This window comes from Salarias fasciatus, chromosome 17, assembly GCF_902148845.1.
Source record: "Salarias fasciatus chromosome 17, fSalaFa1.1, whole genome shotgun sequence".
NCBI lineage: Eukaryota > Metazoa > Chordata > Actinopteri > Blenniiformes > Blenniidae > Salarias > Salarias fasciatus.
This window is the reverse complement of record NC_043761.1, coordinates 5,007,145-5,033,437: the sequence shown is the minus strand read 5'-3', so window position 1 is coordinate 5,033,437 and position 26,293 is coordinate 5,007,145. Positions and strand designations below refer to the sequence as shown.

Sequence of the window (26,293 nt, the reverse complement as noted above, 5' to 3'; positions counted from 1 at the left end):
TGCAAACCTCAGAGCACATTCATACATGAAGTCACGCAGAAAAGCAACAGCAAGAGTTTCTTTTTTTCCATCAGTTTGACTTGAATTTGGCGCTACGCACAGATAATCTGCCAGTCATGAAGCGCAGCATGGAGCAGCGAGCACGCTGAGTCCGGGCGCCGCCAGGTCAAGTTTACACAACAAGGAAAAACCTTTGCTGGATTGTGGTTGTTGGGTGTTTGGAAACGCTGCGACTGCACGCCATGGAAGCAGTAGACATGAAGTTCTTCTGCACATGGTTTGAAAAAACTACAAATACATCAGGATGAGGCGACGAAGGCTCCAGTTAGACAGCCTTTTCAACTGAAAATGCAAAACTTTGGTTGTGTTTTAAGAGTTCATTTACATGACAACAGCTGAAAGCGTGTCCTGTGGTGGAACTTTTAGAGAATGCTCCGACTCCGTCTCCATGGAAACGGGGAAAACAAGTTTTCTGAAACTCACATGCACCACAGCCGCAGCTGTTCTGCACATGCTCAGTAGATGGACACTAAAGGCCTCAGTATACTCCCCCGTCGCCGCCACGGCGTTCCTACGCCGGCAACCCTACGCCGCTACTGAACATATCTTGCTCCTGCGTCAAGGGAACGCCCTCCTCTGCCAAGCCGCTAGCAGTCACAACAACAATGCGGCTTCCGTAGCTCCGGCTTTACCTAGACATAGATCTATAGACATAGATTTCTAGACATACGTATATAGACACGCGTGCATTTACCGAACATATATCTGCATATATGACATATCTGGTGACACCGGGCTGTGGTGGAGGAGAGGCTGAGCAGACCGTGATGAAATATTGGTGAAACTAATGAGCTTTTGGACGATTAAAGCCGTTTTCGGAGCGGCTATACACGTAGCCCCGTCTGCTAACAGTGCTAACACTGCTAACAATATGGGGATGTGCGCCGCTCAATTTTGGATCTCAATTTCTCCCGAAGCACTGTTCGGATCAGAAAAGCATTTCGGGTGAGTTCTACTTTATTCTATAAACAACGCGAAAGCGGACCAATCACAGCCCTCGACGTTCACGTCACCACGCGTCGAAACGACGCGAAGTCACAATTTTCGGGAGGCGCACGTCAAGCCCCGACGTAGCCCGACGTAGCCCGTCGTAGGGCTACGACGTCTACGTCGTAGGAACGACGTAGCGGCGACGGGGAAGTATACTGAGGCCTTTAGAACCATGTTTTCCTCCAGAGTGTCAGGACTCCCGGTCCAGATTCCATCCAGAGAGAAGCTATAATAAATAATGACGGTGGATCTGGAGCTTTGCTACCTTTATTAAGGTCTCCACATCATCAATGAATGAAACCTCTGAAAATTGAGTTGTAAATGGACCTCAATGCAAACACTTCAGAAAAAGAATGAGGAGAATACATTGAATCTAAATAAAATGTAAAAAAAATAGGATTCAAATAAAAGCTGAGGAATCACATCTTTAAACAAAAATATTAATAAATAAAAACATAAGCTGATGTGAATTTATAGAAAAAATTGTCATCTGGCAATAATATATATTGAAAAAATAGATGTTACTGTTCTTCTTATCATCAGCAAGTTATATGTTGGTTTTGAATAAATTTTCTTCAACTTCTAACACGTGATCTAAATTTTCAAATACAAATTATAAAGTCATTATACCGCCTTGCTAATATCGTGAAGTGTTTTTATCCCCATTAATACTTGTGATGATTTGCATTCCAAATGAATTATTTAGAAGGAAATTAAAGACTAAAGCTTTTAGCTTTTACACGCTTCACTTATTTTCTCTCCTTTGTTTTTCATCCATTAAAAAAAAAAAAAAAAAAAAAACTGATCCAGGTGAGGAGATATTATAAGGATGGAGGCAGATTAATCCTCTTCAATAACCACTCCCAGCCTCTCTCTCTCTCTCTGCCTGTGTGTGTGTGTGTGTGTGTGTGTGTGTGTGTGTGTGTGTGTGTGTGTGTGTGTGTGTGTGTGTGTGTGTGTGTGTGTGTGTGTGTGTGTGTGTGTGTGTGTGATGCTGCAGCTCCTGTAGTCTCTTCAGTCTCCAGTAAACAGCAGTCATGGCGACAGTGGTCCAACCGCTCACACTGGATCGAGGTAAGGCTCTCCGCTCCTCCTCGCGTCTCTCCGCTCCGTCTTCCGAACCTCCGCCTCTCCAAAACTTCCACGCGGACCCGGGAAACCGGATTATTCCCAGTTTTTTTTTTCCCTTTCTTTTTGTCGGATTTTTTTCCCCTTGGTTTCTGCGCCGCTGCTCGTTATTTCCAGGCGCTCCGGCTCCGCTCCGTTATAGACGCGCATCGCCTTCAGTGCGCGTGTTTTACCCCCGTTTAATTCCCAGGAAAAGAAATAATAATAAAGAAGGAGCGCACGTTTTCTTTTCGTCTGCTTTTCTGGCCACATCCGATGAGAGCTCGCATCCTCTGGCGGATTATGTAACCTCCTCCGTGCCGCTGATCGCTTTATGATCTCCGAGCGTAAAAAGAGCGAGAAGCTCGAGGAGGAGGAAACCGTCCACTTTGTTCAGACGGGAGGCAACTTTGGATCTGAAGCCCGTGCAGGTGCACCGCTCGCGGAACACGTTCGCACGAGATCACATCCTCTCCTGCTCGGACTTGTCAGAGGGGTTTTTCAGGGTGCGCGTTCGGTGCGTGACCCCCCCGGTGCGGTTTCACTTAAAGCGCTGCTGGGATGTAAATTTGTAGCCCTCCTCCTCGTGACTTAAACACATATTTGTCTCCAGACCCGCGACCTCATTCACATGGCAGCGGCGCCCCCCCCCCCCCCGGGGAGCGATCCCGCACGAGCTCCCCGCGGAACGGACAGGAGAGAAAAGCCTCCCGGTTCTGCTTGATCAGATCTGTGTGATGATAGGAGAAAACACGCTGTACCGGGTAACGGCGAGGGTCGTTTCTACTGCTGACACTAGAGGGCGCCACAGAGGCCGGGGATAAATCTGAGGGACTGGGGGATGCCTGTAAATATGCACATTTTAATTTTGATCATCTAAAACATAATTTTACAGGTTAATGTGGAAAAACAATCAAGATAGAGAGAACTTTTTTTTTTAAATAGCAATGCAAAAACGATGCATCTTTACTGTCGTCACGTTATTTTCGTGCTCGGCTGAACTGTGGTGGCCGACGTGCACCGTGGATCCCCGCTCTGCAAATACAAAATGACAGTATATTCCAAAAGGTGGTTTGCTTTTATTGCAAATTGGATTTTGGGTAATTGTGCATCCACTTATTAACTTATTTCAAACCAATAACCTGTTGGAACTGTTGAAAATACAGCATTTGTATTTTTACAATCGCAACAGTGATCAATTAAAATGATAAAAAGCTTTAAGTGCGACAGTTTCTACAGTTGCAAAGTCCAAATAAGATTTCTTTTCATAGTTTACTTATGGCAACAGCAACAAACATGTAAAAGTCCAGCATTCGACCAAAAACGAGCGACGGAGCTTGTGTGACGTGAGAGACGAGAGGGAGCTCATCCTCCCAGACCAGCTTCAAATCCATGTACATTCCTCTCTAAAAGAGACTATTTTTAGCTTAGTAGTAGAAGAAAATCCCCAGTGTAACATTCAGACCAATGCACTGTTGAAATGTAATATTGCACAAGCCTTGCATAGGAAAACAGATGCTGTCAAATATAGCAAAAGGAGACACCTCAGCTTTTTCCTTTGAGCCATGTAAAGCTAACAGCAGCAGTCACTTCCACAAGCCCCGGGAGGACACTATAAATACACTCCATGTGGTGGGAGTGTGCTTTATTCTGCACGAATTAAGTCCAACTCATCTCACTTGTTGTTGGTAATTCCAGTGATTACCATGTTCTGCTGAAGAATCACCTTTTTTTTTTTTCCCAGCCATATGCTGGAATTCGGTTTGTCCTCCAGTGAAGTTTGATGCTTCTGGGCAGTCGGGCTTCGCCGCCGCTCAGCCTGTTGTGTGCGGAAGTGCGATGCTATGCAGGGCTAATGAAATGAGCCTCAGATTGCACCAGGCAAACAGATAAACAATACAACCTAAGCTCTCCTCACACACACACACACACACACACACACACACACACACACACACACACACACACACACACACACTCACACCGTGCAAATAGATTTAGGGAAAACGAGCTCCTCTGTAATGAAGAACAGGCCTTTAAACAGCGAGGCTGCGAGCGAACTTGGTAAAATGTCAGCCGTATCTCATCCCTGGCGATTCGGACGTGACCTCGGTGTGTCTGCAGAGAGCAGGCCGAGCTGCGTTCACACGCCGCGGCGTGAGCCCGGCCGGCTGGCGGCTGGCGGCTGCATGGCGGCGGTAATGATGCGGGCTTCCCTCCTTTCTTTCTCCCCCCGCAGCTGCAGACACTCTGCAGAAAACACTGTAATTGCTAATGAAAAGGCAGCTTTAACTGCTGAGTGGCCGAGTTTGCCAAACATGTTACAGGATGGGGGTGGGGGGAGCAGAGACGTCCGCTTTCCACCGTCCCGTCGTTGGCCTTCCTGTTATTGTCAGAGGAACTGACTCCACCCAGAACAATGGACTTCCACCTGCCTGCATGCATTCCCCAGCCTCGCCGTTCCGTACCGACCCAGTGGACGGGGTGAAGCTGCTCCGTGTTGATCGCAGCTCCGTTAACCGCTCACAGTTTGTCGCCTTGTTTTCTTCTTTATTCCTGCTGTGATCATCACTAAAGAGCCCTTCGCTTTACCGCACGCGTTAACTTCCAGACATGACTTTGAGCTTTTTAGAAACGTACGGCTTGACCTGTAATGACAGGTTTTCTTTGCTGATGTTAGACGTGTTCACTGTGTAAGTGTCACATGTCAAAAGACTTCGTAAACATGCAATTTTCAGCCTATTTGGTAAAAAAAAAACAAGGCAAATAATGAGAGACTGTAGTGATAACAGCACGCAGACTCTTCTCAGCTTCTCCCATGAATCTGAGCACAACATTCTTCATTGGTTTTATCCTTTAGCTTCGTTTATTAGCCCTATATTCATCTTCTGTATAGATTTATCCAGTTCAGGGTTAAGGATCGATGGATCCAGTCCCACTTTTTTAAATTCTTTTTTTGCTTCAGATAAAAACTGCAGATCTACACATTTTAATTCAGGAGCCTTATTTCATCTTGAGGCAATATAGAGCCCCAATAACCTTTAAATGTAAACTTTTTAAAAGTTTTTATTTGTTTTGGTGCAGACTACACATGATGAAAAGGTCTGTATTTTCACAAAACGAAAAAATTACTGCTGAAAATGACTAGAATCTCAATAAAAACACCATTTTCTTTGAAAATGTTCTGATTTTCTTGATGATTCGGCCAAATCGGAGCTTCTTGTGACCCGGTTTGGGTCCACAGGCCTTACTGTGCTGTTTGTAAAATGCATCCAGTAACGTTGCTGCTGGGAAAATCCAATCTAGACTGTTTTTTTTTTCCCCTTTTTTTTTAATCTATAGCTGTGCAGATAAAAAACCTGCAAAAACATGCAATCTAAAGGAAATGAAAATGACTGATTTTGTCGATGTAATATCGCGTCTCGCATCCTCACTTCTGCCTTTGTAGTTTCTTCCAGGAGGAGCCAGTAAAGGGTTAAAGCCTCCGTCTTTGATGTTCACACTTACATTATCCATAGTGGCCGAGCCTCTCTGCTGCTCTCACAAGGATCTCTGAGTGCCTGAAAATCTCTCGTCCTACGTGTTGCGTTCAGCTGGAGCCGGGATGAGAGCGAGAGCCGGGCCCGGCGTGACTTCAGGAAGGAGAAGCATTAAGGGTTTCGATCGGAGCGAGAAGGCGAAGGAGAGCGAGATCTGATGTCTGGAGCATTTCTCTCCTCAGCGTCTCTGCAAAATGTCAACCGTCCGCCCGAGCTGCGCCTTTTCTTTCTTTGTGAAGTTCACCTTATTTCACTTTTTCCTGCAAGTTTCAGAGGGGAAAACTTTATGTGTGTCCGTTTTACATGACGACAGTGCAAGTCGTATGTCCGGTTCACGCCTCCGCCGTATTCCCGTCACGTGCTCTCAGAGACTGGCAGGATCACCGGGAGGTCAGGCGGTCTGGCCGCTGACGCTCCAGTCCGGCTCCTGTTATAATGCAGAAATAACAGTTCTCAGAATGATTGCGATGGAGGGAGGGAGGGACGGCGTCCAGTAATTACCCGGGACGAAGAAGACAATAAGAGTGTGATGTTCCCTGCCTCTGCTCTCGCCACAGGCTCCTGCAGGAGCCATTAGCCCTCCAGGAGTGATTTATTTGTCATGCTACGAGGAAATCGTCGCAGCGAGAGCAAATTAGAGCTAATTCTCCTGGCATGGGGACAAGACTCGCTTGGTAAAACTCCCGCGGTTCCACTTTAAAGTGATTATTTCCTGCTTTATACGGATGGATTTGGCCAGAGGACGCACAGGTCGAAGGCAGCAGCAGGACATCGTGATGGACGGATAACTCCTTCTAGGATCTAAAAGTCGGGGTGTTTTCGGAGGAAATTGGTGAAGATCTGACACTTCCAAGTGCCGAAAAATGAATTGCACCTCATCCTGCTCACTGTTCGAATCGGACTAATTAAACCCGAAAATCTGGAGCGCGGCCCAGCGCCGACACGTCCACGCGTCCTCCAGACAATGCCGCCGAGCCTCCGTCACGTGCCGCCGGCGCCACTGGGCTCTGAGCCTCTCTCTCTAATCAGCCAATGATGAGGACGACCTTTTTTAGTCGCTGCCTGATGTTCTGGGAGCTCCGGGAAAATGAGTTTCCAGGATACGGTGCTGCACAGACAATGTGAGCTCATTGAAAGGCAAAAGAAAAAAGAACCAAAAAGAAAAAAAAAAAAGAGGGGAAGAAAGCTTTTTGTAGGTGTGAAGCCGGCGTGCGGCTAGAGGATCGGAGTGTGAGAAATCTGTCTGCTCATGATGTGACCTGTGATCCAAGAGATCAACACACCTCTGCGATTCCAGAAGGTCTCAACATCAAAGATTTGGTTGATTTATGACGAAGAAGCACAAAAAACAAGAAAACTAGTTGAATCAGTAATGAACTCTGTATGAGGACTGCACCCAATAACAGTTCAGACATGATCAGTTAAAAACTGGTCCAGACATACTGTCATTTTCTGAGGTCCTGTTTACATACCAACATTTTTAAGGGACAATAGAGCCTTTCATTGCGTTTTAGGTGTGTGTTTACATGATAACGGTGCTCAGAGCCGCTGGAAACTCATCTAAAAGCTGCAGCGGGAATGAAAAAGAAAATAGTGGACTTGATTAATTGCATAGCTTCATGTGCACCATGCAAAAAATAATCAAACAGGATGTTTCAGTGTTTCATTTTCAAGTGAAATTCAGCAGAAGTTAAGTCAAAGGAAGTCCAGCAAAGCAAGGAGGAGGAAAACCAACAGTTTTAGGACTGAGCATTCCCAGAAAGTCTCGTTTACATGACAGCGGAGTCAAAAGAGTTCAAAAAGTTGCATTTTCAGTGCCTCCGAACACTGCTGTCATGTGAACATGATAACCTGAAACGCAACAGAAGTTTGCCCCTTTGCCTCGATTGTGACTGTAAAATGACTTTACATTGATTAGAAGGAAAGAAAAAAATGAAAAAAAGTGAAATGAGCTGTTCTGTGACACCGTTATTAGTCGTTCCGTCAGTGGATAAATAAGCGGAATAGTCACGTTAACCTTTGGCCGCATGAAAGATTCACAGCTTCTCAAGGAAAAACGGCTGGTAATCTTCCAGGAGAGCTCGGCCGGCGTTGAATATTTATTCACCGTGCTTGTTCCTCCGCCGTCCCCTGGTGCTGCCCACAAATTGATGTCAGGAGGTCGTCTTGTCAACATGGGAAATCAGGCGCGCCGTATATTTGGCATTCGAGTGATCCACGTCGCATAAATGATGTGTTTCTGGCTGATTGGCAGTAAAAACAGACGCTTCTGAGGCTTCTTTTGGAACATGGCTTAAACAGCAGGGGTGGATGTTTGCTGGTTCGTCGCCGCTGAGCAAAGCCCGGACCTCGTGGAATACGCCGCAAATGTGTGTGTGCAGTGATGATGTGTCTCTTCCACCTGTGATCGGCCCAGGGTGTGTGTGCTACCTTCATTCGCTCGACGTCAGCCTGGATCGGCCTGGATGAAGCGCTGCAGAAGAGGAATGGACGGATGGATGGATGACGATACACTCGCTCAGACTCTTGCAATCAGACGACAAAAGGAATAATACATGAAACAATCTGGCAAATGAAATATCGTCTGCCCGAGTGGTTTAAACCTGTCTGAAGCTCCAGAAACTCGAGAACTGCAAAGGGGAGGAGAGGAGAGGAGGCGACTGGATCCGTCCAGAGAAGTCCTGACGGTCACGGAACTGAAGCACTCGGCTGAGTGAATCAGTCAGCTTCGGTAATGAGGACGGCCTGGCGATGAGCGCAGCGCGGGGAAATGAACCGCCGGTGTCATCACGCTGCTAAATGGCGGCGCCGCCGCGCGCTGTGACTGTATTTTGATGGGAGCGCGCTCTCGTTTGCTTTGACTGATGCCGCGGCTCCTCCACGGATGTCGGGAGATCGTCTGTAATTACGACGCGCGAGTCTCCGTCGCAGTTCTGCGATGCCGCGCAGTTTCCCCTCTGTTCCCGGCCGTTAATGAGCGATACTTTTCCCCCAGTCATTGTTCTTTTAAAAACTCCTCGCTGCCTCTTCCTCTTCCTCTGGAAGATAATCTGACGAGCTTCACAGTCAGAGCCACTTAATTGCGTGCCGTCTGTTGGCTTCAGAGATATGCTAAATTTGGTTCCTCCGTAGTCTTCGCTGTGGAGTTTTTCCATCCAGGCGTAAATGTAGAAGCCTTTACAGATGTTGCACACATCTGGACCTTCTGATTTCCCTGGAGCGCCAAGAGAATGCAAAACTCAGTCAAAGGTGAACACTTCATGGTCTTTAGACCAGATAAGCATTTTTCAGATTGAAAATAAACAAGCTCCTTGTTCAGGCGTGTAAAACATGAGGCCTCATCGCTTCACTTTCAGGAAAAAAGAAGTGCAGCTGAGTTTGTAGAAATGAGCTGAACCTTGAACGCTGATATGATGAGAAAAAGTGTCGCCGTGTTGGGATTTCCTCCAGATTATCTTCCTCCAATCAATACCTTCCGTTTGCGGCCTCCATCCTCAGCGTCCTTCTCCTCACTGATTTCCCTCTAATGCACTCGATCGTGTCCATTTTCACTCCCAGCATCCTCCAGTTCAGCCTGCTGTCATCTCTAAGCCGTCTTATCTCGAGCGGCCGGAGACGTTGTACATCCAGCTGTTGTTTCTGTGTTTGGTCTGTGGCCGGTCAGCGGCGGGATCACGTTTCCTGTACTTCCCCTCCGGCCGGAGTTATTCATAGACGGCACATTTACACCACGTGGCCGCGCGGCACAGACTCCACTGATATCTTTAACTACGCTCCGTTTCTCCCATAAAACCTGCGACGGCCTTTTTTCGGTCAGAGTTCACAGCTAGCCACGATGCACCTCATGAAACAGGAAGTGGATTTTTTTTCAAAGTACTGTCACAGGTTGTTTTTGGTCAGATGAACTGGTCCGGCAGCGAGACGTAGGACCGCCGTTTATGTTTGACGTAGCTGCGATCCCCCCGGCCCACCTCTTGCATTTTGTCGGCTATCGGAGTGCGCCGCGGGGACGACTTCACTTAAATCCGTCCGCTTGATTTGAGCTGAAGGGCTGAACTGAAAGACGTAAACAAAAAGCTGGCAAGCTTTTAACATGATCGGGGGAGGGAGTATTCCGGCAGATGTTCCACGCCGCCGCACCTTGAGCTGTTTAAACCGCCTCTCCTGTGTAAACAACGTTTCACGTGTGACAGATTAGTGATCACGTCGAACATCTGCAGGAAAACACGACGCGTTACCTGCTGAGGAGGTAAACATACTTCTCTTATTACAGTTTCTGTTGCCACCCGCAATTACACGGCCGTGTAACGACCGCCGCCGCGTCCCGGCGCTCTCACAAACAGATAAAAGTACTTAAGAACGTGACATATATTGACTGAAACTGGCTTTCGGAGCTTAGTTTATGGCGACAGCTGCGGCTCAGGGCAACCCGGGAAGATCTAATTGAATTTGCAGCTCGCGTGTTTGAGGCAAAATCTAAAAATCGCCGCCGATTGAAGGAGGAAAGATTATATCAGGAACTGGGCAGGCATCACTTATGATCGGCGAGGATGAAAGAAAGAAGGGGGGGCGGGGACGTCGGCAATATCAATCTTTGAAGTTAACTTCCAAACGAGGGGCGAGAGTCCTTGATGTGGATGAAGAAAATGGCGCTAATGAGCATGTGAAGGCAAATAGAGAGAGAGGAAGAATCTGGATGGCCCTTGACCTTCGTCTAATGAGAAAGAAACGCTCGTAAACCTCCCAGACGGACGCCCTTGCTGCTTGGAAGTGTACCAACTCATTACAGGCGTTTCAGAATCACTGTGTTTTTTTCTTTAATATAGCTTTAAAAAAATATGGATGTGACCTTTTCCCCTTGATAGAAGATATTAATCCTGCCTGCTTTTCTCTGTTGAAATAGCTAAATAAAAGACTTAAGTGGATAAGTAATATCGTTCCGACAGAAGAAAAGCCTGTCACAAGGCTTAACACATTTTTTTAATGTAACCTTTCAGAAGTGGTGGAAAAGAGATTAGAGGAGTCAGAGGTTCACTGGTTCCAGTGAATCAGGAAATCAGGCTTTGAGGGGATGCTGTCGAGTGAAAACGCAAAACGTTCGGATGAAATGGTTCTGTCACCGTGGAAATGGAAAAAAACGCAAAGAAACTCTCACGTGTTACTGATTGAACTCTTATCTACATGGAGTCAGAAAGAATCTGAAAGATTTCCAACTGAATCTTAGTGGAATGTGGCTGGAGCTCTAGCTGTATTGTGTATTGCGTATTGTGTTTTGTATGTGTTTTATGTCCGCTGTCTGCCTTTGTTCTCAGGCTGGTTTCTTCCAGGGAGATTAAAAAAAAAACCCTTAAACACAATGTGCTGCTCTAACAAGAAAGTCTTTTCTGATTCATAACAGGGTGATAAAGATGAAGCTTTCCCATTAGATCCAGGGCTTCCTGGTTTGCACAGACACATGTTTGTGTTTAAAACCGTCAGAAGTGTTTGGTTGTAGAGGATTGAAGGATGGATGATTGTTTCCATGTGAATGCGAAACCCTGTAAATTGCTGTGGGATTTCCTCCAGCAGCGTTCGACGCGTTTCTCACCTGCGACTGTGGAAAGCTGGTGTTAGCGTTTTCACCGGCGAGCCGTGTTGACTTGTGAGTTTCATTAAAAGCTGCTCTCATAGCGAGTGTGTTCCCCGGATTGTATCTCAGTGTTTCTGCTTTATATTGAATTTGGGGGAAGCTTGGTTTTAAGAAACACTGATGCTTCCCAAATGTGTCTGATATTCCTCTAAGCCTTTTCTTATACTGTGATTTAAATCGGGGCGTCGAAAGGGTGATATTTTTTTTCAGTCAAACCAAAGGTAAACTTTGGATATGTTGGTATTATCAAGCTGTCATTTAACTTTCACGACGTAATCGGGATCGATTTGGGACGTCTGCGGCTCCTAGAATGGGAATTTAGTGGTTCATTTACCCCGTTTTGCTTTTTTGAACCTCTGGGACAGAACGAAGAGTCAGACGACCAGGAACAACAGCAGCGAACCGACGGGCTCTGTGGGAATTAGACGCTCGTGCGAATGCCAGGTGAAGGTAAAGCGATCGGGGGAACGGATCGGTGCTAATATGCTAACCGTAGGGCGACACTGTGTTGCTGTGTCTCAATCACACGAGCCCTCGATGTGATTAATCACTGATTACCGTCGCCCCGAAGGCTCGCGCCGCCGCTGCCTTTTCCATCTGCCAATATGAATCTCTGCCGGCTGCTTCTTCTCCACGGGAACCGAACCTGCAATTCCAAGCGGATCAATATAATCCTCGGTGCTTTATTGCCCGGCGATTGAAATAGAAACGGGCAGCGGATTTCTGCGTTGCATGATAATCAGGTAGCGTGAAGGTGGGAGGCTGCGAGGCAAACAGAACGGTGTTTGTGTTCCACGTTTTCTGTCTTTACGGCCTGATACAATATTCACAACGGTCCGAGCTGCTCGCTGCTGCTTTTGTTGTCTCCCACCGGCCCGCGCGCCGTAAAAGCTCTTCTGTTTGTCTTCTGCTTTATTGAGTTACTCAATATTCCCCCGAATTCAATGTCGGCGAGCGTGCACGTGCGTGCGGACATAAATCTGTTTGCACGGTGGCACTGGGGGAACCTGCCTCCTCCGTCTGGGGTTGTGGCTGGAGGTCTGCATTCAAAAGGAATCCTGCAGGCGTCGTGTGTTTGCATGTTCTGCACGTGCACACAGCGAGTGCGTCCTCGGAGATGTGCACGTGAGCCGAACTGGAGACCCTGTACGACCAGCTGTTTTGAGAAGAATTCAGTTTACCACTGTTTCCACGGAGACGGAGTCGGTGTTTCAGAAAAGTCCCACCTTGGCTCAGCGGCTCTAAACACCGTTGTCATGGAAACAGACGCCCAAGACGCAAGGAAGTTTAGCGTTGTCGTGTGAACTGGTCCTCAGTGTTTCAGAGTGATTATTAGAGATAACCAGTCAAACAATTTAAAAAAGGTGTAATTTACAGTCTGGGAAATATGGTAATCTCATTTGTTATTCATAATTAACATTTTTGAAGTAGTTTTAATTAATTAATCCTTAATAATAGGCATTAAAAGTAGCCTGAATCCACTGTGGAATCATGGGTAATACACATGTGAACACACGTTGACGTCTGGGAGTCGTTTCTGTCAAATGAACTCAAAACATGAACGTGAAGTTTCACAGTTTGGCGAGAAGGAAAAGCCTGAGAGGCCTCATTGGAGGACGGCAGCCGTCCAGTGTCTTCATTATGGATGGGAAAGAATCATTCATATTACCATGAAATCTTTATTCAAGAGCTCCAATCCATGATTAATGAATTTTTAAATATTTGACTAAGGCCTGCTCTGTGTGGAAGACTTAATCACCTCCCTGATAAACAAGTGTGTGGAGTTGTTCCTCTGTGTCGATACAGGTGAGAATGAGTGGCAGTTAGTGAAAACACACGTCTGCTGGTTGTGTGGCGACGGATCCCCGTGCGCGCGGCGTGGTCCGCGGGCGCACGGCGTGGTCCGGGGCGCACGGCGTGGTCCGTGGGCGGCCGCTCGAATCACAGCTGTCAGTCAAACGCCGAGCGGCTGGCTTTCTGCTCACACGGAGAGTGACCCTACTGTAAATTTACTATCCAGCATGAGGAAAGTCCTCCTCTTGTTTTCTTCATGGGGTTTCAACCAGTATTTTCTTTGCCTCAGTGAATTTTTGGGGGTGTTTTTTTTTTTTTTTTTCCCCCCTCTCCTCTTATCAGTATGGAAGATAACAGAGTTGTGCGCAGACAAGATTGTGAAGCTGCCTGAGGCTCGGGCTTTGGAAATAAAGTTTGACTTTACTTCAGCAAACTGTGAAGCGAGTCTGAAAACTTGATTTCTTCCACTGAGCTGACTTCTAACTGAAACATTCAGTCTTCATTAATCCTGCTGGAACGATTCATGAACATTTTCAAAGGACAGCTGTTTTAAACTGAGTTATTTCGACAAAGACTATGAAGAGTAGTTTGACAGTCTCTGGCTTGCTTTGATTTTTCTCCGTGTTTTCTGCGTCTGGGGTGTCAAACATAAGCAGGTCTGTTCCGGAGGAACCAGCTTATGGGCGGTCTTCGATGTCAGAAGCAGAAATTCGAAGTGGCGGTTGATCTGGAAGCCGTTCTTAGAGAAATGGTGCTGCGTGTTGGACGGACGGCGTTCTGGTGATGAGGAAAAGCATGGAAAAACGGAAAACATGCAAACTCCACCCAGCAAGACCCAAGCAACACTGATTCCTTCTACGTCGTTTTCAGTGTTTCATCCTTTTCTGTGTAAAACTTACACCTTTTTGAAAACGTTCTCGTGTAAATGCAAAAACTGCATTTTAAGCGTCATGTGACCAGAGTCCAAACCAGGGAAATTCTCGCGGTGAGGCTGGAGTGCTAACCACCACACCACCGCTCAGAGGCTGATCAATAATTAAAACAATCATTAGTTCCAGTCGGAATAAAGAAGTTTCTGCAATAACAGCTCTCGCCGCGGCCGCTTGAGGTGAAGCAGGAGCCAAATAAAAGGTGGAGTGTAAAACTGCGCCGGCCTCCGTGTGGTCTCCGGACACACAGGCTGAATTAAACATGTTATTGACCCAGCATTTCAAGTCCAGTGATCGAGCACCAAATCACTCCCCACTCCTTCCATTATGTATCTCTATTCAGGCTGCCAGTTTCAGAGGGCAAGGAATTAATCAGCCCAGCTGGCGAACTCATTCAGCGCAAGTTAATTAGGGGAGGAGAGCTCCGAGGAGTCGCAGCCTCTAACTTAAGGCTCATGCTTCAGTGTCGAAGCTTTGTAAGACCCGGCGGAGCCGCCTCCCTCCACGGAGGGCTATCCACGAACAAACGGGTCGCGGACTTATTTGTCCTCGTGTGTCAAGCTGAGCCGACGCCAGCGATCCATACGCGGGTCTATCTCCCATCCCAGTCTATTTCCATTATCCCGCCCATTGATCGCCTCCAGTGCCTTTGTCATGTTAACACAATCGAAGGTTGTTTTTTTTTTCCCCGTCCTCTTCTCGAAGCACGACACTAAACAGGGTCTTAAATGTGTTCTCTCTCTCTCTCTCTCTCTGCCAGATGTTGCCAGGGCCATCGAGCTGCTGGAGAAGCTGCAGGAGTCAGGCGACGTTCCCGGACACAAGCTGCAGTCGCTGAAGAAGGTCCTTCAGAGCGAGTTCTGCACCGCCATCAGAGAGGTGAGGCCGCCTCGCCGTCACACACGCTTCTTTATCATCACATTCCTCACACTACAGTTCCGTGCAGTGTAGTTTCTGCCCCACTCTCCCAATCGATCATTGTGCCGTGTACCGCGGCGATGATTTTTTTTTTTTTTCCCCCCCTCGAGGCCTCGATTGGCGGAGAAACTGCTCTTTCACCTGCTCAGTCGTTACTGCTGTTATTCACCTCTCCTTCATGGTGTTAGGGTTTTTTTTTTTTTCAATCAATCTAAGGAACTCTCAGTGAAAACATGTACACAGAAAAATATCGGCAGCTTCAATCAAGACGAGTGAGGGAAGAACGAAAAGATGATCGGAATCAAAAACGAGGGACGAAAAAATCCAAATGAAAGGAGCGCAGATGGTTCATCTGCAAGGCATTTATTGAGGAAAGATAACAGACGAGTGCAAAACTGACTGATAACGCAACAGCCGGACTGACAAACACACGTCTGGCAAACAGTCCATTAAAAACACGGACATGTGAGCACTCGTGTGTGGGTTCATTACAGTAACAGCCAACAGCGCCCTCTAGTGGTCGTCTTTTTCAAACCACTGCCGTGTAAACGTGAAACTTTTCCTAACCTAATTCACTCGAAGCGTCGTTTAAACGGGCTTTTAAACCATAAAAAGGCTTTATGACTCTTTTAACGTGTTCGGCGTCGGTGAGATTTCAACGACCCGCCGATGTCTTTCGGCGTTAAAAAGCGGCGCCGCGTCACGCCTGGAAGCGGGAGCGGAGTGTGCGAGCGCTCCTCTCAGTCATTGTTGTGCTTCATCAATCAACAAATGACTGCAGCGTAATGAAAATGTCACAGCTTATTGCTCCGTCTCATTACCGCCGGAGCAGAACGGCGAATCTCGGAGGCAGAGCGAGTTTTTTTTCCCCCCCTACCCGCGTGAAAAATTCACACAAAGTATTGAAATGATCACATTATGAGCGTTTCATTAAGTTGAAGGTTTGATAGGCTCGTTACACTGAGTTTTAATTAAGCGAATCACTGTTAGAGATTGCTTTTAATCACATTTCGCAGGGTCCAAGTAAAGCGGGAATCATAAAACGGGAGTTCCTGTGTGTTTCTGTTAAAAAACATGCTGGGTCGCCGTGCGGCGATTCATCATCAGGAGGACGGGGGGGGACAAAGCAAACGGGAGCGCTAGCGCTACATGGCAGCTACACAGGCTGATAAGCACAGATCTGGTGTATTTAGCGTCCCGTCTGCTGTGATATACTGTAGCGTTTCCCGCTGACAGGAGTTTGTTAAGCAAAGGGCCGTGTGAAGAGCAGAGGAATGGATGACAGATGCCTCCGTGGCCCGTGTGCCGCTGCAAGTTAATTGTGGACAAAGTGAACAAGCAAATTTGTTCTAGAATGAAAGACAATTAGCGGACTTGATAAGTATGCTAGTCAAAGCCCGGCCTTGTTTTCCAGAGGGAATTGAGTTGTAAATTACAAAGACATGCTGTGAAATATCACCGATACGGCACAAAGAATAACCTTTAGATGTTTAGAAGCATCCTTTTCTTACATTTCGTGCATATATTTTGCATTCAAGCTTGCTAGCAAATCACTGTAATTTCACTTTTTTCTTTAATAATCCTACATTCAATTGAAAAAAAAGTTTTGATTTCCATCATAGATTGAGATGAATGTGGAGTTTTGTTGACAACACAGCTGCCATGTTGGATCCTGCATTAGAGTTGCGATCAGTCGGCTCCAAATGATGTTTGTGCATCGTGACAAAAAGATGGAGCGCTGCTGAAACATCTGCACAGTCCCTCCTGTTCAGCTGTTTCAGATTCGACCTATAATCACGGCCGAACGCCGATTTTCAGCCACGTCGGGCTGAATCGGCGCCGACGGCGTCCCGTGAAACGCTCCATTCCACACACAGTCCGGCTTCTCTGACCGGCCCGGGGGAGTCTGGCACGGCGTGGCACCAACTGCCCGTCTGGCGACCGGCTGACTGAACTCGGCGCCAGTCACCGGACTGCAAAGGCTGCCTTCTTCCAAAAGCCTGTCGGCGGGGGCCGCGGCCCCGGCACCGCCGTCCGTCCTCTGTCAAGAGCAAAAGCCTGCACGCCACTTCAGCCACAAAGAGCGAGCTGAACAGCGTCGCCAGGGAAACGGCGGGCGATGGCGCGGGATTAGTGAGGATGACGGTGGTTTTTTTAGACGATTACAGGTTTGCGAGATGATACAACAGCTTCTGGCTGCGGTGCTGAGCCAGCTGGAGGACCCGCCGTAATTGCGGGTTATTGCACACTGTGGATTATTAATGTTATTATGGAGGGCATTAAAACGGCGGTCTTGCGGTGGAACATCGCAGATCTCAGCAGCTGCATCCCGTAATGTTCGCTCAGTTTCGAAAACACCGTCAGCCTCGATTTTATGGCCTTTTTTTTGGTTTTGTTTTGGAGATGAGAAAACAGACACAGGAACGGCCTGTAAATCTGCACAGAGTAATGTTCTCAAGCTTGAGTGCCATCAATCCTGCAGCTGGTTGCGTTGTGTATGTGTGTGTGTGTGTGTGTGTGCTTGTGTGTGGGCGTTCAGCCTATTTCCCATCATTTACATTCAGTCAATACATTACTGCTAGCTATTTATTAAAATGTTGGGGGGTTTTTTTTCCATGCGTTTCCTGCAGAGAGTAAATATTTATTCACTGGAATTAGCAGAGAATTAAAAATGAACCTGAAATACTCTCATCTCTAAACAGCAGCAACAATTTTGGAGCTCAGAAAACCGTTAAATCAACATTTTAAACCGCAGCGCCCATTTTTTTTGTGTTTTAGTTGGATTTTTTTTTTTTTTCTCCCTCCATCTCGCAAATGCACGACTGCGGGGAGAATAAATAAATCAGCAACTCCAATAAATTGCCCGACATGATAACATAACTCAGACAACAAATGCTGATTATGATGGAATAGCCTGCAAATGTGCAATTGTTGAAAACTCACAACATAATGACGGTGATTTGTACAGTGTCACTATCCATCATTTAAAAAGATACTACATGCCAAAGGTTTGTGGGAGGGCTGCAGCAACAAGAAAAACACATACCCCAAATAATGACTATCATCATCTGGTTAGCCAATTTTTCTGATTTTCTAGCTGCAGTGTGTTATTTCCAAAAAGTGCTGCCTATTAAATTCTGTTGAAGGAAGCTGAAGTCAAGGAAAATATAGATTTTCTGAATCTAGTACTGAAGATACCAAATGTAGGAGCATTTAAATCTCTAAACATTGGTGAGATTTTACTCCTATGTGTTGCTAAAAAGTAGATATTGGTCTTTAAAGGACGACGAGCCGCCGGCCGTTAGTTTGAGGAATGGACGGCAGGCGAAAGAGCCGTGATCAGCAGCGCCGGGCCGAATGACAAAGAGCCTGATGAGCTGGACGCTTCTCTCAACGGCGCCGGGGTCGGCGGGGGCGAGCCGAGAGCCCCGGCGTTAGTCTTACCGCGGCGCCGTGAATGAGTTGTCAGGGTCAATCAGCTTTGCAAATGGGAAAGGAAGGACACAAGACGTGATGAGTGGAGGAGCTAACCAGCTGGAAATGATAGAGCGGGATGAGGAGGGGGGGGACGTCGGCGGTATACTGGGGTAGAAAGTCCCAACTCAGATGGAAGCAGGTCTTTTTACAGTTGATTCTCGACTCTTGCTGGAGATTTTCAGTCATAATTGGTTATAAGAGGGTTGGAGATCGGCGTCGCGGTGATTCAGACTCACAGGTCCTGATGGAGGAGGAGGAGGAGCTCTGACCCGCTCTGCTGCTCTTCATCGTCCCTCAGCAGGCTAAAGCCCCCATTTCAAGCGGAAACGCCAACTTCTGGTTATGTTTATGAAGTGTGACTGATACAATCCTGCTCAGGGCAGACTGTTGATGGGCAGAGCTCAGAGACTGAAAACTTTTTGAAAACGGCTCCTGCGTGGGGTGACCACCTGTCAGCGATCAGAATCTCTTCTCCACTGACCCACAAGTTGTCCGAGTGTGACTGAATCATTGAGAACCCGGCGGCTAACAGCTGACACTCCAAAAAGCACCAAATCGTGACCCGGCGACTCAGTTTTCAGCGTCTCTGCCGCCATAAACGAGGTTGGAGATCTCTTATTTCCCATCCCCCACCCTTCTGTTTCCACACCTCAGCAGAGGAAGCAGGAAGCCATGGTTACCAGCAGCATCTCATCACCCCCCACCCCTGCAGGCGTCGCTCACTATTCGCAGACCTGTGCTGGTATTTTTGGTTCGGTTTCACCATTAAAACCAGGAATCTGTTCAGCGAGCGAAGCAGGAGCGGAGGGAGCGAGCACGAGAGGAGAGGCTCTTTTGGAAAGCTTAGTGATGACATGCTGCAGAAAGAAGGGGAAAAAAATAAAGAAAAAAGAAGTGGAATTGAAAATATGCCTGCAGGACAACTGGCCTTTTAAGAGCAAAGAGCAGCCGCCACAACAGGAGACTGACATTCAGAAACACGCCGCCGTTTGCTCCGTGTTACCAGGCTCTCCGGGCCAATGCATTCAGGTTAAATGTGTAACACACACACCAGGCCTTTGTGTGCGCCCCTTCAAAACCCCTTCAAAGCAATAAAAATTACAATTCAGGGACGTGAGAGCAATCAGGGGAGGAATGGCTGAAGGACCGTCTGTAGGTTTACCATCTTTCACGATTGTTTTATTTTATGCTTTCTGGCCTGAAGCTGTCATTTATTTGGCTCTTGCTACTGAGAGTGTCTCATTGGGGCCTAAAGGAGAGAGGGAATGAGTTCGCAGTGAATCTATTCAGAGAAATTTTAAGAAGAAGACCGTCTCTGACAGGTCTGCGTGACCTTTTTCTGTAAATTTTTTTTGAACGAGAAAATCGTGTAAAAGCAGCAAGAAATCGATAGAACCATCATCCATCCATCATCTACATCAGTTTATCCGAGTGGAGGGGGGCCGAGGCCAGTCTCAGCTGACTCCAGGCAAAGGCAGGGAAAGGTCAGCGGTCCGTCAGAGGGCAAACACACACACACACACACTCCAGCACTCTCACAGTGACTCATTCATCCCAAATGCATGTTTTTCGGACTGTGTGAATATGTTGTGTTACCCGAAGCAAAACCCACAGACACACCACATGTAGCTAATAAGAATTTATCATTTTCTCATTAAACACACTTTTCTAATGTCTTCAAGTGGAAAGAAGAAAGTTTCGTAGCGTTTTGGCAGTACGTTCACACAACAACAGAGCTTGGAGACACTGAAAAGGCAACCTTTAACAACGCTCTGCTCGTATATCTGTGGTTTTCATGAAAAAAAAACAAAAAAAACAACACATCGAGCCTTTAAGCTTCAAATGCAGTTGAAATCTGACCATTAAACAAGAAAATCAACAACATCGATTTGAAATATCAGGCGTTTGAATCATGTGAGGATTTCAGTCAGAAGAAAGGAGAAACTGGTTCCTCTGATGCATCTGGAGATTTCGTGCGACACCCGCGTCTTTTCCTGCCAAGTCATTCTTCCTCTGTTGCCTGCTGCGTTCTGTACTTTCTACCTAAACCGCCGCCTGCCGCTTGTGTAGATCACAGCTTTGAATTTACTCCGTTTTTTTTTTTTTTTTTTTTTTTATTTCACTCCACCGGTGAGTCGCCCTGCGAGCGGCCGGGGAGTTTCCGTCTCTCTCGTTATCGTTACCTTTCAGCTCGCCGCCGCGCCGCTCTCCCTCGCGGAGCAGATGCCAGATATTGCATAAGCTCCGACTGTAACACCCTTGTCGTGTTTGAATAAAGCCATTACTAAACATTTACATAACAGAGAGCGGAGTTTGAGGGCCCGAAAGGCATTACTTTCACAGATAAACCGAGCCAACATTGTTAAGAGATTCCACGTCTGAGCGGCGTGCTCAGAGGGAGCGGCGGTCGCCGGCAGAATAAATCGCTGTAATTAGCACTTCCAGAATGAGAAGGAGGGGAAAAAAAAAAACCAAACATCTTCTGTGGCATTTCTGGAGCTGCATTGGGTCTGAAATGGTGCACAGGTGGAGGAGGACGTTTGGAAAAAGTGTCTTCAAACTGCTCCGTCGACAGAACGGCTCTGAAGAGGCTTTGAGATTCATGAGCAGACGAGTCGACAGAAGCTCAGAGATGTTTTTCCATCTCCAGAGAAACCTGAAGGTGTGGACCCGATTCAGAGATTGGCTGTGGGATGCTTCATTGACCGTTAAAACTATGCCGCAATTAACTTTAAATGTAAACTTTTTGTCGTGGCGCTGATTATACACGACGAAAATGTTGATATTTTCATAAAACCAAGCAATGATACAGAATAAAGTGAAATCACTATAGTGTAGATCTAATTATGCCTGTTTTTTTCATTACTTTTTGTTTCAAAATTAAATGTTTTCTTAAATGATCTCTTTGGTTTGGCCGTTTTGTCCGACGGGCCTTATGTTTGACACCCCGGCCTCACGGATGGGAGTTTGATAGTGACATCAATCTCGTTACGATCTGGCACAATCGCCGACCTGCCGTCGATAGACGAACGATTGGATCTGAATGTGTTTTGCTCACCGAGCTGATGGGATCTGACCCGTCGTTCATCACTCCGCCGGCTCGGGGGGTGGGGGGGAAACGGGGCCACTCTGTGTCATCGGCTCGTACGTCTCCATGATTTGGGAGCCGATCGCCGCCGTCCTGTTGTTTGGCTGCGGCGCTGGATGATGATTTCCCACCGCGGCCTGTCATGTTGTTCCCACGTATGTTTGAAATATGACTGATCCGGATGTGTTTACTGTCTGAAGGCTGCACCGCAGCAGCGTGGGGGAGAAATATTCGCAGGGATGCATTTTAACTCTCACAGTTCATCACTGAGGGGCTTCCCCTCTGGGATCAATAAACTATTCTTTTTTATCCAATATTAAACACTCTAAACTTGGCAATTCATTTAAATGGGGCCACAGTTTCAATTCAATTTTATTTCTATAGCAACAAATACAAGACAGTTTAGCTCTAGATATAAATACATACATATAAAATAGTGTCATCTACAAATTTTCGTAACTATGATTTAGAATTGTGGATATTGCATTTTTAGCAGTTTAACTGTTTTTTTAACTTCTTAATCTTTCTGTAGTGATTTTTAATGATTTTACTTTTTTAAGTCGCTTTAGTCTTTTAAATGTTCAGATAATTCACCTTTTCGTCCATTTTAGACATCTTCTCTGAAATAACACGAAAACGGGATGTTTTCACTTGAAACGTCGTCATGTAAACAAGATCTCAATCTCTGTCGGACTTGTCTTAAATTTTCCCACAATCCTCTGCGATTTCCAGCATTGGGATTCTGTCTGATGAGTGAAAACATCCCAGCGAAGCCACACGTTGGAAATATAAGGTGGCCTCGTCCTCTTTGCCTCGTCTCTGAAAGCCGTAAACTGTCCTTAATGGCCGCATTTTCCTGGAAAAGGTCAGCCGTCGGCGACGATCGTGTCCGCTTCGGCAGACACCTTTTCACGCAGACGAACGGCGCTGCTTCACCGCCGTGTTACTGCCTGTTCTTCACCGAGTCGCGGTCGGACTGCGCTTCCATTGCTCAAGAGAAAACCGCTGAAAACAGCTGAACGGCGTCGAGGCCCGTTTCACTGCGGACGATATTCAAGGCTGCTGGAGCAGCTTCACGGCGGCGATTTGAATACTCTTATCTGATGACGTCTGTGTGAAACTGATATAATTGTCCTTTGAGATTTGTACTTCTTAACAGATCTTTCTCTTGCCTCTTATTTTTGTCGATTCTGGTCTTTTCTTATGAAAAAATTAGAACTTTTTAATTAACATTTTTTTATCACAATCTTTTCTTTCACACTGAAAACTCACCTTAATTCTTTTTAAACTCGTAAAACATGAAAAGATCATTCATGGAAATTAAGTCCTCATTTGCGTGATGACATGAAAACGCTTCATTTCTGTGTTTTCGCTTCAGACGGAGTCAGAGCATTTTGAAAAAGTTCCGTTTTCATTGAAGCGGACACCCAGAATGCAGCAAAAGTTTTCGATTCCACTTGAAAACATGTAAACGGGGCCCGAGTCTTTTGTGATTGTGCCCATTATTACAGCTTTCTATGGCAATAACTGTCTTAGCTCTTCTTTACGACCACATTCTTTTGCTTCTCGTACAAATTGCAGGGAGAAAATATCATAAAAAAAATGTCATCTGTAAAAAAAAAAAAAAAAAACGCACACTGTACAGATCATATTACATCAAAATACTAAACAGGTGATAAAACAAAACCTTATATCATAAAAATAGAGTCTTTAATATTCTTCCTTTTAACGTCTGGAGTTAAAAATCTGAACTGCTCCATAGGAAGTTCTGCTTTAAAAACGCTTTTTTTTTTTATTTTTAATTTATCAATTCATCCGTGAAATAACTACATGCATCAAACATTTCTTCATTATTTCAAACATAAATAACATTTTAACAACACTTCAGTGCATTACCACATTACTTCTGCACCATTCAGTCCTACTTACACGTGAGTGAAGACTTTCATTTCAATGCTGTTTAATGAGCGTTTCCAGCTGTAATTCTCTCTTCCTGTCTTTTCCTTTCAGGTGTATCAGTACATGCATGAGACAATCACAGTGAACGGCTGTCCGGAGTACCAGGCGCGGGCCACGGCCAAGGTAAACCTCAGTAAAACCAGAGTCAACGGCATGTAATGGCTGGAGAATCATCTCCTGATCACATTATCCTCTCCTCTTCTGGCTCACGCTGAGTGAAATTAGCAAAGTGTCCCTTCGTCCTAATGTCCTCATTATGTCTGTACAGAGTTTTATTAGCAGTCCTAAAGGCCGAAGGGACGATTCAGCACATAATCAATCACTTTTTTAACACCTTTAACCTTTAAAGGTTTGCTGGAGCATTTGTAGCCTTTAACTTTTCATATTTCAATTGATTTATTCAACAATTCAACACTTTTTCTAAAGTAATCCATGTCGATCAATCAAACTTTATGAACTGAAGTGGGTGAAGAGGGTTTGGATTTTACATGTCATTTACATCATGAATGTGTTTTATGTGTTTCTGAATACTTTATATTATTTTCTCTAAACCTAAAGCAGCATCATTCAGAAAGTGGTTCAGGATGAACTTTAGAAGCTCGTCAGCATATATTCACATCTTCATAGGAGTGATTTACGATCACGGAAACCTCTTAAGTTCAAGAGAGTTCGCCTGTAGTTTGATCACTGGGCGCCGGAGAGGGGGAACCGCAGCAGCAGAGGTCAGATAAAGTTGTAATCTAAACACGGATCACGTCAGAATTCCCCCGAAGAGAAAGCGCTGTTGGGGCTGTGAATGAGCTAAATGTTTGTCTCCACTCCTCCTCGCCTCAACAATCACCCGTTGCCTCACGTCTTCGGATCTCGCCGTCTCACATTCATCCAATTCGCAGCCACTAGTTTCTATTTTATCTTAATTTCACACTGCTATCAGACAGATACGTTGTTTTTTTTCTCCCTCGGAACACAGATGTCACTTGAAGAAAAACTGCCTTCCCGAACGAGACGATGATAGCAGAACATTTGTTTAGAACATTTGTCAGATTTCACCGTTATAGATTTGCTGTTTTGTTGTAGATCCTGCTGCTGATAAAGACAGATTTCTATAATTCCAGGCCTTGATATGCGATTACAGTTCGGTGCTCAGAAGGAGTCCGTCAGCAGAGGCCGTTTGTTGGATGCTAGGTCAGTTTTTTAGTTTCACGGCTGGCGAGCATATTCCTCATTACCATGACTTTCAGACTGTTTCTTATGTCTGAGACACTCAAAACAAGCAGAAAGAAGAGTAATCGATAGTTTTATCTATTTATTGTCATTATGTTGGTTAAAAGATCACATATTTAAAGTTATCTTTGAAAAAGGGGCAGAAATTCTCAATTTTGGCACATTTTTACTGATGGAAAACACTTTTATGGACATGAAAATTTGCCGTATTTTCCGAATGATACGTCTTTTTTAAGTTGTTGCATTGATACTAAAACACTCAGATCTGATTATCAGAAGCTGAAAATCAAGAAGATAAATACTATTTTTTTGTAATTGTAGCTTAGCCAGCTCTGTGTTATCACTTCTAATTTGTCAGTTTTTTAAAAAGCCTGAAAATTAAACTTCTGGATTCATGTTTTTCTTCTTCTTCTTGTTTTGAGTGATTTTTCATGGATTTAACTCACACTACATGTGAATTCACTGTTTGGTTGATACAGTGTGTTTTTCCCTGATTAGCAGGTCAAGCATACGGTGACATTTCAATATGAATTTATACAACACATTTAAAAAAAAAAAGAGCACAAAAGAGGAAACTTGCCAGGGAAATATCAGAAATGCAGAAGCATGATCCTGGTTCTCATCTTGATTTATGCTTGTGTAGGAGGATGTTTGCCTCAGACGGTTATTTCTCTGAATGTTCGAGTGTGTGGGTTATTTAGCTCTGAGCTGCTGCTTATTGTTGAAAATACTGAACAAATGCTGATGATACTTTCCATTTAGTATGAAGTTAACACTTACTGTATCTCCTTGACTATGAGTCTGAATTTCTTTTGTCATGTGATTAATATTGACAAGCAAATATTCAAAAATATGCAAAGAAATACCATGTAGGGCCACTAGATGGCAGTATATGACAACAGAATGCTGGAATACTGACAAAAAAATTAATGATTTGAGAAAATACAAGGCTATAGAGCAGAATTTGAATAAGAAACAAGTTATGGCAAACACAGAACACTTTTTTTAGATGTTTTTGTTCAAGAAAATGTGACTTATGTTAGGCTCAATTTGCCAAGTGAGCAGTGTTTAGACTGCTTTTTCTTGTGAATGACATATTCCAGTGTGCTAGAAGTGTTCAGAACAGGGCTGTTCAGAAAAGCAGCGAGTGATTCCTCCTGTGCAGAGACGTTTCGGAGCTATAAATGGTGTATTATGTGTCATTTTGCTCAGTCTGACACTTTTCGTTTGATTTCAGTGGATTTGCATTTGATGTTTTTTTTTTCTTTTCCTGACTTCAGGGAGTCAAAGGAGTAAAAAAAAAAAAAAAAAAAAAATCAAATAGTCTTCAATAACAGCTGAATTTGAAGAAGGGTTAAGCTGGACTTCACACCATCGCCTCACCTTCAAAGGACGGATGAAAGGACGGAGTTAGAAAAGGTTTTCCTGATTTCGTGTGTGGAGGATGAGATTTGAAGAGATTCCTTAAACGCCGGCTCAGTGTCCAGATGAGTTCTCTCCTCTTCCTCCTCGCTCTGAGTGGGCGGCGGACGGGAATCGGGAAGGATGACAGTGTGAACAGAGAGATGCTTCACGATGA

General features: G+C 45.5%; 1 protein-coding gene across 2 annotated transcripts in view; it reads left to right on the top strand.

Moving 5' to 3' along the window:
• The first annotated feature begins 2,018 nt into the window (after window positions 1-2,018).
• lin7a (lin-7 homolog A (C. elegans)) overlaps window positions 2,019-26,293 on the top strand; it is a 36,194-nt gene continuing 11,919 nt past the window's right edge. The window contains exons 1-3 of one of the 2 annotated variants that reach the window (XM_030113812.1): window positions 2,019-2,124; window positions 14,809-14,927; window positions 23,542-23,613. In XM_030113812.1, coding sequence (XP_029969672.1) covers window positions 2,088-2,124; window positions 14,809-14,927; window positions 23,542-23,613 — 228 coding nt within the window. In that variant the 5' untranslated portion in view covers window positions 2,019-2,087. Of the gene's footprint in view, window positions 2,125-9,926; window positions 9,946-14,808; window positions 14,928-23,541; window positions 23,614-26,293 lie in introns of those variants that run through there. The other variant, XM_030113815.1, reaches the window with a different exon arrangement.